Source organism: Drosophila erecta, unplaced genomic scaffold, assembly GCF_003286155.1.
Source record: "Drosophila erecta strain 14021-0224.00,06,07 unplaced genomic scaffold, DereRS2 tig00000055-arrow-pilon, whole genome shotgun sequence".
In the NCBI taxonomy this organism is placed as follows: Eukaryota; Metazoa; Arthropoda; class Insecta; order Diptera; family Drosophilidae; genus Drosophila; species Drosophila erecta.
Genome location: NW_020825200.1, coordinates 3,821,528 through 3,839,474, shown reverse-complemented (window position 1 = coordinate 3,839,474; position 17,947 = coordinate 3,821,528). Strand labels below are relative to the sequence as shown.

Sequence of the window (17,947 nt, the reverse complement as noted above, 5' to 3'; positions counted from 1 at the left end):
GACCCGTTTCTCCTTTTGTCCTTTCTCCTAGTTGCTATCTCTTTCCTTCTCGCAGCGACGTCGACTGCGGCAGCGGCAGAGGGGTGAAAATGGGTGAGCGAAATAGGGGAGGGGTGGCACAATACGGGGGGTGGGTGGTCTCAAGTTTGAAACGCCTTCTTCAGGGAAATTCCCAACCAAAGATCCTTGGAAAGTTCAAGCCTTGCGAAATTGCACATAAAACCCTGTTATATTAATATTAAGTAGTTCTTACTTATAATGTGTGTTTAAATAAAATGTTTTAATTGCTTAATATGTTTTAAAATATGTCATTTATATATAACAAAAAAGATTGGCAAATGCATTCCACCTTCTTAAGAAACCAAGTATACCCTCTGACGGCACTAGCAAAGGGTATGAAAACCATAGTAAAATTTCCCAGTTATTTATTCCCCTTTGGGGAATTTCGCTCTTCTCAGGCTCCACCCCTATATATGAGCAGAAAATGGCTATAACATATCTAGATATAATATATATGTATAAACCCTACACAAATAAATATGCTACGTAAATAAAGCGGGTATGTTAGATAAATGTAAATTTAATGTAAGATGTAACATAAAAAGTAAAGTAGAAAACACAGTAATGACAAATGGCGCTCTAGTAGTTCCAGAAACAAACACGCATTTTCATAAATGGAATGGCGTTGTGTGCCATTAGTTCCAAAAGTAAACGAGAAAATTCGAATAAATCATGGCGCAAAAGTTAATCCTGTATAGGCAATTTATAATACTAGATTAATTTAAGACCGATCTTGACCAACTTAAATGATGATTTCATTCGGCATGATTATTGAAACCAATTGATTTTTTTTCAAAGTACTAGCTGCGAAAATAATATAATTTATTTAATGCAATTAGGAAACAATGTACACTAAAAATTTAAAACAGGTGCTAGAACATGTAAATAAATACAAGGGGAAAAAAATTTTGTTGAATTTAAATATTTCTATAATTGGATGTTATAACATTGTGTATATTTTTTATATTTTCTTTTTCCCAACGTAAATTAATTAAATTGTAAAATCAATCTTAGCGATTTAACATAAGAGTGCACAGTTTTATAAAAAATAAGAGAGAATACTTGCAAATTGCGCTCTTTCTTCAAGTGGCGAGTAGCGAGTACGTTGTTTGTTTCAGTTTCAGTCTTTTGGAATTTTTCGTGGCGTGCGGACGTTGCTTGTCGCGATCGCGCTAGAAATTGCTTTGTGCGGCGTTTTTATAAGAATCACTGCAACGCGTGATTTTCCTGCGAGTTTTGCAACTAGTTCTTATTACAAAAAAATTATATACATATATATGGCATTGGCGTTTATCACAATAATCCACATCGCCATTTAGTTCGGCGGTTTTTCAACGACGTGTGTTTGTGTGTGCGTGCCACTTGGTTAGTTGTTGCTGCTTGCGCTAGTCGTACGATCTCAATTCTGAATTCTAAAATAAAACAACAACTAGCGTTTTCCATATGTGCAACTATTTGCCTTAAAAAGCAATTAAAGCAAAGGCAGCGGTTAAAGTTGACTGAGTATTGGGAAAACGTGAATTGTGAATGCAGTTTTAGTGCGTTAAGAGAAGAGAGTGGAAGAAGGAAAGCGGAGAGCGGAGAGCGGCTCTCTTTTAGTTTGTGATTTCAAAGTGGAAAATTAATAATTCAAATGCAGCCTGCAATTAAATGCATGGAAAATCACTTGTTTGCGCTCGCATGCTCGCTCTGTCTCTTTCGCACTTCGGCATGACGAATTTTCCCTGGTCAACTGGACACTTTCCAGCCTATCATTCCAACTAATTCTTTGACTGCAGTTTTGCGTCGCACTTCCTTCCTTCACCGATCTTCTTCTTCTTCTTCACCTTCCATTTCTTTTTCTCTGTTATATTTTAACAGAAGCTCAGTTTGTTGTTGTAACTAGGCCTCCCTTTTGTTACTTGCTGCTTGTTTTTGTTGCTCGTCATGTACAATTTTTTCCAATTCGAGGGCCTTTTCATATGTTATTCTGCCGCGCTGTTTTTCTGTTTTCTGTTTCTGTCTCGCCGCCGCTTCTATTTTTAGCAACAAGTATGGCTGATGTTGTTGTTGCCGCCGCTCAAGTTAACTACGCTACGCTGGCAGAAACAACAACAGGAAAGGCAAACTATGCGGAGCGAGCAAGAGAGAGAGAGAGTGAACTGAAAACAAAGAGAGTGAGCGATAAAATCCGCGGAAAGTACAGTGGAGCTTGGCTTGATTGTCAGTCACAAATATAAGAAAATGTAGTGCTCTGTTTATCCAGTAAACGTGAACTTGCAATATTGATCAGCAGTCTTAAATGTATTAAGTCGAGATCAGTGAATCTTTGTATAATTTGTGTAAGCTCAGTGTAGTTTGGACTTTCAAGTCGAGGTCCCACTGTACGCGACTCAGGTGATAACAATAACAGCAACGAGTGAGAGATCTTTCTCTCTTTTTCTCTCCTCATACGTGTTCGTGTTCTGCGGCTAATAGCATTTAAATTTTAATGCCCAATTTCATAGAAACGCAACGCAAGTGGAAAGACTCGAGAAAACAAAAGTGCAGGCCGTGTCTAAATTGATGGCGAAGTTTCGTGTGCCGCCTGCATTTCATTTATAAATATATTTTCGGCCTTAATTCTGTGCTTCCTGTGAATTAACGAGGAAACTGAAGAGTGCGCGAGCGAGAGGTCCGATCGAATCAACAAGTGGAAGCCGAGGAACTTTCTTCGCAAAAGCCGGCTGATCGCAACAACAACAACAGGAGGAAAAGAGAGCGATTCTCTTGGACTGGAACATTGAACACTTACATCGCCCCTGGAATTTCTTCACATTTCGTCCAACATGTAAGCCCCATTTTAATATGCAATTACTGTCCGCTGTTTGTCGAGCAGCAGCTTATTTATTCATACTTATTGTTTATTTATGGATTTATGCCGCCTACGAATTTTTTGATTACACAATCGTTCGGCCTTTGAATACGATTTTTTTTCGCCAAGGCGCCCTTTTGTCCATATAGCCATCTCTTTCGGCCGCTCCAATGCTGCCTCTTTCTTGCCCGTGCCTTGAATTAACAATTGGGTCTCAGGGTCTGGGTCTTTAAGCCCTTTTCTGCACCTTCAAGCCGAAAGTAATCGTGTCCAAGTAGAGATAAGGTAATTTGGTGCACTTCTTTAATGAACGTTGGTTCTGTATCGCTGGAGTTTATTTTAAGACTTAATACTCAATTCAATTGAATTGAATTAAGAAAAGATCATTTCTATAGCGATATCTAAAGTGAAAACCTTCCGCTTATCGAACCACGTCTCAAGGACACTCCAAGGATAAGTCGTGTAAACATATCTCTGTCGCTAGTTTCTTGAACACACTCATTATTTGTGCGCATTTATTGCACATTCATAGTGAATCACAGGAAACAAAGCTCAGTTGTTGTTTCGGTTACTGCTGCTCAATTTTCGCTTTGTTTGCTAGTTTATTTTTAGCATTTTGTCATAAAGTTTAACAAACAAACGAACCAGGCAACAGTGAAAAATTCCTGACTGACACCCGTGCCATTAAAAACTGTGGTGTTGTTTTGCGATTTGTATTCGATCGATTTTAGGTGTGAGGGTGTATAGACTCTGTTTAACAACTGCGCAGATTTCAGGCGTAGAAATATATATTGGGTAATTATAAGGAAAGGGTGCTCTTATCGGAGGAAATTCTACAAGTTGCACAACAACTCGTTCGAAGCGGAGTAATAAATTTGCAAAGCCATTTGCAAATGGTCTTAGTTCGATTTTCTTCTAGAAACCAAGTCGCAGTTCGAAATTGGACTCTTAAAAGGTAATTCATTCTTATCTGAGCTTCAAACGATAAGTTGTGAATATGGGTATTTGTGAATTTGGATATGGGGAATACGGAGCAGAGGAGTTGAACTGAAGCAACTATCAAAAGAAATTACATGGCACCTTTATTGCACTTCTCCATTTTATTTTATGATCATTATATCTGCAATTCCATAAATACAAATTCTGTATAGATAGCAGTAGTAAAGCGAATCGTTTATGTGTTTGTTTATCCGAGAAATCATTTGGCAACGCATTTATGGCACGAAAATATACAATTTTCGATTTTTGGGATCCATTCCACACGAATTTGGCATTCTTTATCCCACTGCCATAGCAAATTGCAATTCTAACCGCTAAACGATTTTGTTAGCCCACCGTTAAGGTAGAATTTCAAGAAGCAAAATCTTGTGTAAGCCGCATATCAAATTTATGTCAAGTTGGACAATTTTCAGCAGTAAAAACGACAAAGAAAAACGCTACGCCAATCAGTTTGCAAAAAAAATTAGCACCAATTTGATTTTTCATCAATGAAACTTGTTTATTTAAAAAGAGGTTTCGGCGCTCAGCTGTTTTAAAGAAACGGAATGGAAGTAGAACATTCCGTTTGGAAACTTTAAGAGCAAGTCATTCTCTTAAGATTGCCGAAAAACTCTTAGCTTAGGCTCTTAACATTTGACATTTTATCTACTTAAGGAACTGCTGCGCAATTTTTGAATTTAAAATTCGATTTCAGCGGTAACTCATAACTAACTTACTAACAGGAGAATAGTATTACTTTATTTTTTACTTTGTTTTTAAGATATTTAACCAGGTTTTCCTTATCGATATATTTTATTTCACTGCCATCACTAACGAAAAAAGCTCTTGAGTTTTGAGCTTGCAAGAAGATAAGCTTTTTATCGCTGCCTACGAATAAAAGCTGCCATTTCAGATATATAACGGTTTAATAAAATTTAAATGTAAGAAAATAGGAATGTTTTTTTGTGGATACGTTTTAGGAAAGTGGTATTTATCATTTTCTTACAAAAGTCTATTTGTAACATGATGTTTGCTTTTATTAAAGTTACATATGTACGTTTACTTGTACTTGACAAATTCTATTAAACAGAGATGTAACGAACTAAAAAACTTATATTAAACACTGCCCAGCCCAAAACTGCATAAAAAACGACATAAAGCAAAACTGGGCGGGTATTGTCACTAGGCAATTGTTGCTGCTCTGTTGCCGCCCAAATAACCTTTCCCATTCGATTGCGCCAATTAAATAAAATATTTATATATAATTATTACCTACGCTCACTGGCGACTCTCATGCCGCCTTATCAATAGCGTCAATGTCGCCAAATACAAACAAAATCCAGTGACAGCAACAGCTTGTATCGGAACAATCTAATAAAAGTAAATGCAGGCCCCTGAATGGATTCTCAGGGGTGAAGAAACGAAATGAAGGGGTTAAAAGTATATATATAAAGACAAAATATGCAACGTGACTCATTATAGCCGTTACTTGTAGAGTAAAAGGGTATATTAGATTCGTTAAAAACTATGTAATAGGGAGAAGGAAACGTTTCCGACCATATAAAGTATATGTGTATATTTTTGATCAAGATCAATAGCCGAGTCGATCTTAGGATAATGTGAGTTATGGAGTTTAGAACCGTCTGTCTGTCCGTATGAACGCCTCGATCTCAGGAACTAAAAAAGTTGGTATGTTGAGATTAAGAATGCAGCTTTCAGACATGCACGCAGCTCAAGTTTGATTCCAAATGTTGCCACGGACAGTCTAACGCCCACAAACTTATCTCCAACTTCTTACCTCTAAATATTTCTGCTGCAATTCTCTAAAAATCTGTATTCAAATTTTGAAATTTATTTTTTTTTTTTGTTGTAATTTTTCTCTTGTATAATGTACAAATTCGAAAAAATGAATACCAAGTTCTAAACTGCATAACTCAACTTATCCTAATCGGATTTTGAAGTGGAATACCTCCAAATATTTCTGGTACCCGTTCGGTGCGCCACTGTGTGCCAATCAGCTCAATTAACCAGACATGGCAATAAGTTCCTTTGTTTATCCACACAAAAAAATGTTTTGGTTTTATTATAGATAATTGAAAACATTTTTTACTTAAATACGAATTTACCTTGCTCGATGCATTCAAAAGATTTACTAATATATATATGGGATACTAATTTGCATAATAAGGAGTTCCTCAATTTTTGTTCAGTGTTCGGAAATCTTCCACGGCACTTTGCTACGAATTTCCAATCGAATTTGCATGTAAACAATTTAATAAGGTTTTGATTTTTGCTTAAATCACGTCCCACGTGAAATGATTGTTGCATGCTAGACTCAATTTCCTCCTTTACATTTTTCCGCTTCTATTCCGCCTGCGTTGAGTTGATAATAATTCCAGTTCGGTATTGTTTACATGCCCCCGTAATGCTGTTTGTAATAAATAAATCAGTTTCCCTAAACGTTTTCCGCACCAATTTCGCCCAAGTAGCGACAGCCAACTGGCTTTTGTAATTATGACATAAAAAGAGAATAAGTGGCGAACAATTTGGCTGTGTGGAAATTCCGCATGAGCTACAGGATATGATTTATGAAGTGATCCGCACTAAATCAGCCATTGAGTGCCGTCTCGTGAGCTGGAGCATAGTTTACGATAAATTTCCTGGGGCTGTCAACACGGCGTATGCGTAATATTTTGTAGGATCATGCAAATTAAGAATGACTTGGGATATTCAAAAAGTGTGCTAAGGCGAGGGTTTAGAGGCACAAATGTGTAGTGTTTCTCTTCAATAGCACACTTTTGCCTGCGCGCAACTGGCGTATACGTGATTTTTAACCAAAATCTCAGTTTTCGGTGGAAAAATGTATCGTATAGCAGTAAGTTTATGTTATTTATATCGACTTGCCCCCAATTAAGATGTCAACCGCATATCCTTTAAATTACCCACGAAGCTAAGCTACCCAACCGCCCAGGGCGCCCATGAATATGCAAGTAGGAGATCTACAGTAACACCAGTGCCGGTCCCATGGTGCGTGCGCCATACTGGAAGTACATACTTTCGATACTAGATGGTGTTACTTGCGACTTTTTGCAACGCAACGCATTTCATTCTAGCATGCCAGCCAGCAATTAGATAACTGCCAATGCAATTTTTCCAACCCATCGTGTGTGTGTGTGTGAGCTACTATTATTTTATTTGAACGATCGGCAGGCCAACGCACGAATCACAGGCGAGGCGTGGACATATTGATATGAATTATATATATGCTGGCACATAGTGTGCGTGCACCCAACTGGTTTAAGCCAAATTCCGAGCTTAATTTAAGCGACAGCCACAAACGAATCGAACGACAAGCAAACGCTTCTGGGGTTCGGCTTACTTTGTTTTGGGTTCACTTCGATAATCGACGCCCGTCAACTATGCTATCGATAGGCTTACGATCTTACGGTCTTACGGTATTGCGGTCCTACGATCGTATGTGCTTCCCAACACTCGCGGCGCACAAACAGTTCTCGAGCGTCGCTCAGTCGGTCAACAACGGATGTCGCAGGCACGCAAGCGTACATTTTGGTCATTTTGGTGACTTACAATAACACAAAATAAGTAATCGAATGAACAAAAAAAAATAAAATAAAAACGTAACAAAGCGCCTGAGAAGCAGCGGCTCCAACTAATTAAACAGCGGATCGGAATCTTAACGGCTATCGGGTGTGTGCTTGTGCTTGTGCGTGTGTTACACTTGGTTTTGGCTCATTAAAAGTGCAAATTGTTTACGAGAATTTTGCCAGCCTCTCAAAGGTAAAACAGCCAATTTCCTTTTACGATACTTATATATCTTTTTTTTTCTCGTACATCGCATCGCTCCCAGGCGGGCAATTTTCCTTACCAAGACTGTGTGTGCGTGTGTGTGTGCGTGGATCGATGTATTAATTAATGCCAGAGGAAAAAGGAAAAAGAAGTTCTTGGTGAAGAGTTGCTCCTGAAGACAGTCATGTGACAGGCACAACGCTCTTCAAGTCTTCAACTGACCACCAGGCACTAAATCCATTAAAAAAAACACGCAAAGAAATTAGTTAGTGTCGCCTAATGATCAATTGCTAAATTCGCTAAAGGATATAACTACTTTAACAGTGAAAGCATCAAAACTGGGAATGCAATTATAGAAAATACTGTGCTGCCCAAGTGGGTGATATTTTCTCGCTGTGCATGCAGTAGCTTACAACTGGCATAACGGATGGTCGAGGGGATCACAAAAGGGGCGGGGATAATGATAGAGGCACTTGTTGTGGGGTCCAGAATCCAGAACTGTATCCATGGTCGTCAAGTGGGTTTCCTCCGCGGAAACCAGGAGCAATGTACAAAAAAGTGTGACGGTTGATTAGCTGGTTTGATCATCGTTAGGATCATTAGGAATGTCTTAACAACTCTATATTAACGAACGAACTGCGTGGTCTAAATAAAGATGTTAGATCCAAGGAAATAGTCATACGGTATCATTCAGACCAGTTTAGCATGATGGGAAGTTAGTTTTACTTAGCCAGGGAAGACAAAAATGGTCCTGAAGAATAAATTGGTGGTAATTTATAAACGGAGCCACTTGGATTTATTAACTTTGGTTTCTTCACACATCGACATATCGCATCATTATTTATCCATTTTTCATTGGATTACCACATGACTGGCAAAAGTCTCGAGTAATATGAGTGGCTCATAAGCAAAATCGCTTGATTAGAACTTGTTTGATCACAAACCGCCGGTCTTTTGAGTTGCCTTTTTTTTGTTAAGAACTTTTATGGTCTTATAATTGTCTTTATGCTTGAAAGAGACTGGAATTATCAGTAACTTGTGTAAACAAACAAGGGTTCGAAACATGACAGAATGCTTTCTGGACTAGAAAAATAAAATGTTGGGTTTGATTTGACATTGACCCAATTAATTATTCCAAAGTCAGACGCAACATAATAATGCTATTTATATTTATTTAAGTGCCCATCTGGGATTAATTTCTGAAAACTGTGGGCCTAATAGTACTTAAAATACCTACACCGAACCAAATGCCAAATAATCCCTTCCCCAACCTTCGGTGACTCACCTCGAAATGGGACCGATTGCGAATTTTGTCAAACCAGGCGGAGTTGCAATCCAGCTGTGCGAAGGCTTTAATTGATTGAACGTGCGTTTCATACCAATTTTCGCCATACAAAATGTGGTATCCGTATCCGTAGTTAGAGCTCGCTTAATGCCCACTAGCCGCCTAAATCGAGTCACTAGTCTGGCCGTATCTGAATGTCTTTCGAGTGTTATCAGGCGATCAATTGCCTTCGGCATGGCGATCGATCAACGGACGTGTCGCCGGGACTAATGAACATTTGTAAGCCGAAAATAAACGATAAACAAATCGACAGAACTGAAAACTAGCCGCAAATTACACTGAATACAAACATATAGTATAAGTATATACGATCCTCGACATTGGCTCGATTTTGAGGGGACTTAAATCACTTGTTTTAATTATATTTGTTTGCAGGGGGTCAGGTCAGTCTAAAAACAGACTTCTTGCGAAATTTACGACTTAGACTCGCGTTTCAAGTTGAATTTTTATTGCATTTTTATTGATTGTTTGTGTTGCACAAACGTAGCGACGAAAGTCGAAAATTGAAATTGAAAATAACTTGAATAATTGCACGCTAACGGCGTAAATGGAATCGAATCGAGTGAAGTGAAATGGAATGGAATGAATTCCGGGCGAGAATCAATTTATATGTGTTCGCATTTCTAGTAGAAATCCGGAGAATTCTTGTTTCAATTTGGAGCGGCTTCTTGTGAGTTTGTTTGTTCGCATTTTGAGGAAGCGCCGGCACTCACCAGTAATTGAAACCTATAATTATAGCAGTCTGGAAGCAAACATATATGTGTTCAGAAGATGGCGTTACCAAGTACGGTTGACATAACTCTCAATTGATGTCTCAATTCAGGGAAAGATCGTCATTGGCTGACTAACCGTTTAATTATGTTTAAATGTTTAAACGATTCGAATGCGGCGCATTTTTGGCATGCCCATTAAGTTGAAGTTGCTTTTGCTATTTGTTATTTGTTGCTACCGGTGTTTAACATGCTGTCTCCGCCTGTCACTCATGCCCACTTCTATGCCCGTCTCTTTCGCCCCGCCCTGTTGCCGTCTCTTTCTCTGATTGACAGCCGGGACATTCGGAATATTTGTTTGGGATCTCCTGATGATCGCAAATGTCACTTTTGATTAGCAACGACAACGATGATCACAATTTGCCATGATTCAAGCTGAACGTTTGGGAAAAGCCATTTAAATGTTGATCATTGCAATTGACTTTGATGGATCGCAGAGCTCAAGGATGCCAGCTGTCTGACTTAACTTGGTTTCAATTAAGGATTGTTTTCGAAATATTATGGTATTTCTAGCCGCCAAGGATTCAAGTTACATGGAAGCATGCTTCCAATATTCCATTGCAGTCCTGATTTTCTTCATCCATCCGTCCATTTCTGACCGGGATAAATCGAGCTCACTTGACTCAACACCTCACCAGCAGCTAACTATCTCCCAGATATCAATCTCTTCTCCTACTCCAAATATCAGTGGATCCCGATCTATGTAAATTTGCTGGCCAACAGCTTTAATTGTAGACTGCTCACAACCTGTATCCTTATCTGCGATCATAATGACACACTAATTGCGCTATCTGCCATCGTGAGTTGTTGGAAACTCATTTGCATGGCCAGTCACGCCGAGGCGCAGAACTTCCCTAAATGGTCTGCGATACGATGCTATACAATATGCAAAGACCTCCCTACAATTACTCATTATTCATAAGAATTTTATTTATATATTCTCGGCTTTGGCCTGTTATCAGAGGCATGAATGAACTCGCGATCGATCGATGTTAATACCCTCCACCCAAAGCGAGTTGACATTTGGAAGATTTCGAGTTTTGGGGCTCTGGCGTTTAATAAATGTTTTCATAATACTAATTAAAATTGAACAAGAACCTGTTCGCCAGTGTTGCCGTGTTGCCGTGTTGCCACCAAAGCGGGAATCTCTTAAATGACAATAAAAGCATAAAATCGTTGAAAATATTACGTATACGCCTCGTCTGTCTCCTGCTTATTTATGCGCCCGAGATGGAAACAAATTGCATTCGTAATTGCGCTTAAGTGGCCCAAAAGCTGCCTCCGATCACGAGCAGCGAATTCATTGAAAACCCATGGAGCAGACCCACAAATATGCGGGGAACTACGATGATGATTTCGAGTGGCCCGTCAATTGTGTTCTATAAATAAAAATACCCACAGACGGCACAATGTCTTCCTCAATTGTAGCAATTTGTTGTGTCAGTATTTCAGTTTTTCGCTTTTCGCTATTTCGGTGTCGTGTGGATCTAGAATTGCATTTAGCAAATTTGCGGGTAATTACAGATCGATAATTGCCCGCACTTTGAGGGCATTCCGCCTGCAGTTCCGACCCATCCACCCATCCACCCACCACCCTCACCTCAATGTCAATTGGCATTGTTTATGGAGTGTCGGCGAATAAAAAGCACGGCATACGAATCGCACATTAATCGGCAGTGCGATCATTAACATGCTAATGGCTGTAATCGAAGTCAAGAGTCTGGCGAGTTCTCAGTCCCACTTGGATGAGCCCAGCATCGAGGTGAATCGAGCTACTTGAACAAATGATCGCCTAACTATCTGGACTTGAACGGGTTTCCAAACGAATACGGATCTTTGTGCTTTTTGCGAAGGCTTCAGCGATCATCGTTTTTGTGGCCATAAAATTCGTGTATATCTTCAAAATAACTTAGTTTTCATATGTGACCAATTTGTCTTCCCATTGTTTATAACTTATGCTATTTTAGTGATTTATTTGTTCCCACTTCTGGCAGATGTTAGTTCTTGGAGACACTATATTCAGCAGCATCATAAATAAGTGCATGACAGGCATTTATGTTAATCTTTATGGTATATATATATGCAGTTTCGCTTTTCTTGATTAGCTTTGCAATAATAATAAAAAGCCAAGCTTACATCTACTGCTCCATATTAAAGCGTTCTCCTAACGTGTCAGGTTGATCTTGTTCGGCAGCTTTTCGTTTACTTTTGGCCATGCTCGAGCGCAAAATAATATTGGTAGGTGATCTTCAGTTAACCCACTCGGTACCCAAGTGATCGTCCCACTGGCGAATTTCGGCTGCTTTATCTATGTTCCGCTTGATATTCGCACATGAAGTGGAAACCGAAACCAGCCACACTTGTTTATAGGGTTTCAGTGTGCTTTGTTTATAAGTTGGCCAGGCCATGTTTAACTTTAGATGGATTTATTTTTAGCCCGCTCATTCCACTTGAATTATTGTCTAAACGTGTCCGAAAACAATAGCAAAGGCAACGCGAATATGTAAATAAAAAAAATGTGCCAGCTTCGCTTTTGCCATTTGAAATTCTTTCATAAAGCGTCCACAATTTGTCGGCTGTCTTATCTTGAAGGGCTTAAGGCGTGTCGGCGCCCGAAAAGAAAAAAAAACGGCAAAGACATTGTCAAGTTGTCCAACAAGTTGTGTATCCAAGGGAAATGATAACCGAATTTGGGTGAATATTGTGATAATTGTTGCCAGCCATGTTAATGTGTGCACTGTGGAAAAACATGTAGCTTAGTAAAACTTTGTTTCAAGTGTAGAAGCTTTGTGTTGTTGCACAGAATTCCCCTGCACAAATTGTTAATTTAGCAATCGTGTTAAACCATCGATCGTAAATCAGTTCAGTTCGCCTGATTAGCCAGCGATTAGATTTCATAATAGCCTGATTGGCACTCTGTCTCAAAGTGATTCATGTGCACAATATTACTTGATACTTGAATATTATAAAAGTCGCACGCAGAAAACTTTCAGTAAAAAATAGATAATATTTCACTTTGTTTATGGCTGGTTATATTTCACTATCAGCTTGTATGCTATGCTGTATTTATTATTCGTTTTATTTATGCACTCTTTGGTTTACTATTTTGCAGGGCTCCCAACGCCTGGCTGATTGAGTTTTCCGTGGCGGCTGTTGATCAGGAAAGCCGCCTGGATGCGTTTCTGCTTTGATCGGCTGTGCTTCGCAACCAAGCGGCCAGCCCAAAACTCCAACAGCAATGCACCACACAGCAGCACCACTGTAGATGCACCACCACGTCCAGCGGACGCAGATGTAGCCACTGCCCCAGTAGCACCGTCACCATCACCACAACCACCACCACAACAGGCAGTTAGTAATCTGTTCTATGCCGACTACCAGAAGCTGCAGCCGGCGATAATCGATCGGGACTGGGAGCGGGACCGAGATACAGATACCAGGAGCGAGGCCAAGCCGCCGGACATTGTAGAGCACATAGAACCCGTAGAGCAGCAGAGACAGATACAGATACCCCCACCGCCCCCTGCCCCATCGATACAGACACAGATACAGCAGCGCTATCGCCGGCACAGCAGTGCCGAAGATCGCAATCTGAACACGAGGAGAAACGATTCGAATACTACGGAGGCGTTACGAAAAGCAGCCAGCATGCAGCAGGAGCCGAACGCCAACTATCAGTTCCCAACCGACTTGGGTCTGGTGAGCATCGTCAACAATAATAACACAAACACCCATCCGATTGGAGCCAACAGCAGCAGCAATAGTAACAACAATAATCTGGTGGGTGGCATTGTGACCTTGCCGGCGGCTGGTGGTCTCATTGGTCTGGAGCATACGGCATCGGGTCTGCGACTGATACCAGCGCCGCCTACCCACTCGGAAGTGCTGACCCACACCCTGATCTATGGCACGCCGCCCTCGGGCGCCCAGCAACTGAACCAGGATCCCAGGAGCCTACTGCACCAACAGGAGCTGCAGCTGCAGCAGCGCTATCAGCAATTGCAGCAGCTCCAGGCGCAGACACAGGGCCTGTATACCAGCCAAGGCAGTCCGGTGCTGTACCACCAGCCCAGTCCGGGATCGAGTCAACCGGTGGCGATACCCGGTGCCACTTGCCACTCGCCCACGCAACTGCAGCCGCCCACAACGCTGAACCTGCAGCAGCAGATGCAGAGTCTGCGGATCTCGGGATGCACGCCCAGCGGTTCGGGTGGTTCGGCCACGCCCTCGCCGGTGGGCCTGGTGGATCCCAATTTCATCGTGAGCAACTATGTGGCCGCCTCGCCGCAGGAGGAGCGCTTCATCCAGATCATTCAGGCCAAGGAGCTCAAGATACAGGAAATGCAGCGGGCCCTCCAGTTCAAGGACAACGAAATAGCCGAACTGAAGTCGCACTTGGACAAGTTCCAGAGTGTCTTCCCCTTCAGTCGCAGCAGTGCGGCGGGATGTGCGGGCACGGGAGGATCGGGTTCCGGAGCCGGCGCAAGTGGCGGCAGTGGTCCCAGCACCGCCACAGGCGCCACCCGCAAGTCGGGACAGAATTTCCAGAGGCAGCGGGCGCTGGGCATCTCCGCGGAACCCCAGAGCGAGTCCTCACTGCTCCTCGAGCACGTCAGCTTTCCCAAATACGACAAGGACGAGCGGTGAGTGGGCCACATGTTTTCTTTTTTAAATATATCCATTCGAGTCATTTCTCCACTGAAGGCTCCATGTAGCTCATCATATTCATATTCACATTGTACATTTACTTATATTTGCTTACATTACGATGCTCAGCAGCAGGGCGCGTGATCAGTGATACCATAAGTGTACTTGCACCTTGATGCTCGGTACTCTGCTGCCTTTTATAATATCATAATATGCTTTGATCAAAGACCTAAGTAAACAATTTGCTTTGTCTTGGAGTGAAGGACATAAGTTTGAGGGTTTGGCTTGAAGAGAACACAACACTTGGGCGAAATCAGTTGAACCTGATTAGCCCTGCATTACGGCGATCCGAATACGGATGTGCCAAGTTTATACGAGATGCTATATAGCCGGAACGATAACGATCGGAATCGGAATCGGAATCGGCGTCATTGCGCCGATCTTAATCATATATTGGGAGCAGCGCCCTGTCGCCTGTCGTCGGCTGCTTGTGTAGTCGCCTGCCACAAAATGCGCTTATTAAAATTGAGTTGGGGTGACAGGCGCGGTTGCACCAAACCCAAACCCAAACAGCACCACCCACCCAACAGCCCCTTGCCAATCCGCCCAGTGGCCTTGGGCGGTGTCAGTACTCGGATATAAAAGCGGTATGAAAATATAAGCCACATATATGATTTGCAGCCCACAAAGAGGCTGCCAATTGGCAGCCAACTCACGCTATTCTATGGGCGATTTTTTTAAGACACTTTTTTGTTGTGTATTTTTCGATCATGCAAAATTCGTTGCAGTCACTCCGAAATATATATTACACCCTATAATTAAGCGCGTATAAAATTAAATCTGTGAGAATGCGTGGGCTGATCTGTCGGCTCCGCGCTTTTCACACTTTTGCTGCCCACTGGAAGTCGTTGCTCTTGGCCAGCTTTCCCCACTTTGTCTGCTGCAAAACATTAGAAAACATAAATATTTATTCCACGGCTATGTGGCGATGTTTCCGGAATGCTTTTCAATAATACACATTATTATGGGGGCATGTGCGATCACAGATCATTTAAATGGCGACACGCGCTGTCGAAAAAGCTGAAAAAGCTGAAAAGTTCCACATAGCTGACTAATTTTTATGGGCTATAACTTAATTTTACAGTGTTTTGTATGCTATCAAGGAGATTCATTTTTTATGCGCTTCAAATATTTTTCACGAATTTCCCAGCGTTGCGAGTAAGCTGAAATAAATATATTTATATGATCATTGTGTTTGGCGTAAACAAACAAATGCCTATTTCCTATTTTAAATGCTTTTTTCTAAAGAATGGAAATCTTTGCGGTATGAGTAGGCAAAACTTCGGAGGTTTCCAAAAATAACCATTTCTTCCTTTGTGGATTTATTTTATAGCGAGTTCAAGGTAATTCCATAGAATAGGAATATTAAGGAATATATTATCCAAAAATCATGGGTGTAATATCAAATGCCTGAATGCCAAAATAATATGCGATATACATTTATTCTTAATATTTATCTTCAATTTCTACATGGGTCTGGTTTAGATTATCTGAATCGGACACTAAGTAATGTGGCAAATTTGTTTAAATCGGCCATTTTTATGACCCCAAGCTGTTGACACAATCACAAAAAAAATCGCCGGCAAAATCGCGAAATCCAATTGCATTGCTAAAATGTTTAGTGGCCAAAGCCGAGTGGCAAGGAGGGGGGCCTATAGACTTTGCATTTCGGAGCCGGCCAATTGAGGTCCATTTTATCTCTGACCAAAATCTGTGCCAACGGCGACGCTTGTGTGTGCAACAGGACATTTTTTGACACTTGCATGGCATAAATCAAAAGCGCCGTAGGCCTCCACCTCAGCTATATATATATGTGTGTATCTGTGGGATCGGGATTGAGACTGAGGTTGGTCTTAGTACTTTTGTGGCCATTTGCACCACGCAACTGTCGCTTGTTGCCTTTCAACGGGGCCATCTAATAAATAATGCCAGAAAATTGTGCGAAATTGCCTTCGCAGTGCAGTTTCCAGGGGGTGGCGTCATGTGGGCAGTGGCGTGCCTGGCAGGGGGTATTTGGTTAGAACTTGCTACATGTTGCACATACATGTGTCCACGGTCAAGATGGCAAACAAACACTTTGTGGGTCAGGCAATTATAATGCTAATTAGAGCAATGCCAGATTGAGATAACACTATTATTAAAGTATTTAGGGGTAATTGAGCTTTAAAAGCTCTTCGCAAGTAATAAATCAATGGAAAATACAAAAATCCCTCACATTTTTAGAAGTGTTTCGCAAGTAATAAATCAATAGAAAATACGAAAATTGGGTTTTCGCCAGGGAAACACTATGTATACCCCAAACTGAAGTCAGTTATTATGCACTTATAGCGACAGTTGGCTACTAACTATTATTTAATTTGTATAACAACATCAAATTGGCGCGCAGATTTTCTCTTCGCAGTCGAATCCAGATAGGTCTCCACCTCCTTGCCGTACAAACTTTGATTGGCATCTCACAGATAGCTAACCGCCGCACACATGGATATACACATGTGTAGATACATATAGATTGAGCCAAAAATCAAGCCCCACCCAAAATAGCTCACTTCGCAGTTGGTTTGTCGCTTCCAATGGCGCTGGCTTCTATGTGCAATTTCCATTTTCAATTCCCCCGCGCAGACGCCAGTTGGCTTTTACTGTCAACCGCTCTTAGCCGCTAAGTATCTGCACTTTCAATGCGGTTTGCCAGTCTCGTGAGTTTTGACAGCCGCAAACTGAACGCACCCGCATCTGAAGGAGATCTCTCTGGGGACAGGCTCCGCGTGTTTCCTAAGGTGCAGCCAATTTCATTCCATGCCTTGGCACACATTTCAAATTCAATTTACGCACGAATATAGCCATATGAATGGTTATAGCTTCCGACAACTGGAACGCTCGAGCGATCCGGCCCGTAGGTCTAATTGAAGCTATTAATTGTTTTGGCTCGTACACGCAGTGGCACCACTGGCACCACTCGCACCACTGGCACCACTTGCACCACCGCCATTGTGCCACGCATGTGCGTGGCACTGCCGCAGCCACAGAAAATGTTAATTTAGGCATATAAAAAGTGCTCCGCTGGCAAAACCCCACGGGGCCAACACCATACAGCGACCCACCGCCTCGAGCGACTCGTCTACACTGAAAAAAATATATATATTTAGTAATAAGAGCTACAACTAATTATTAGTTACTTAACAGGCCCTCCCAAATTGTATTCCAAGAGAATTGGGATACTATTTTTTGCCTTTATGATTATCCTAACAGAAGGATATCTTTATATGTGTCAGGCCTCTATTTCTCTGAGTGTGTGCGCCTCCTTCCTTCTTAGTTTCAACTCCATTATTAAAACTAGTTTCGATTTGTGGGGCGCTGAAATCTAATACTTTAGCATGCCAAAAAACTATCCATGTTATTACAGATTGTCGCTTCCCAGACTCACTGGTCGTGACTAGGGTATCGATTAGA

General features: G+C 41.4%; 1 protein-coding gene across 2 annotated transcripts in view; it reads left to right on the top strand.

The window, feature by feature from the left end:
- Nucleotides 1-1,177: 1,177 nt before the first annotated feature.
- Nucleotides 1,178-17,947, top strand: part of LOC6540897 (cGMP-dependent protein kinase, isozyme 2 forms cD4/T1/T3A/T3B) — a 30,359-nt gene continuing 13,589 nt past the window's right edge. Inside the window, exons 1-3 of one of the 2 annotated variants that reach the window (XM_001968555.3) lie at nucleotides 1,178-1,425; nucleotides 2,547-2,869; nucleotides 12,906-14,436. In XM_001968555.3, coding sequence (XP_001968591.2) covers nucleotides 12,968-14,436 — 1,469 coding nt within the window. In that variant the 5' untranslated portion in view covers nucleotides 1,178-1,425; nucleotides 2,547-2,869; nucleotides 12,906-12,967. Of the gene's footprint in view, nucleotides 1,426-2,546; nucleotides 2,870-7,373; nucleotides 7,670-12,905; nucleotides 14,437-17,947 lie in introns of those variants that run through there. The other variant, XM_026979520.1, reaches the window with a different exon arrangement.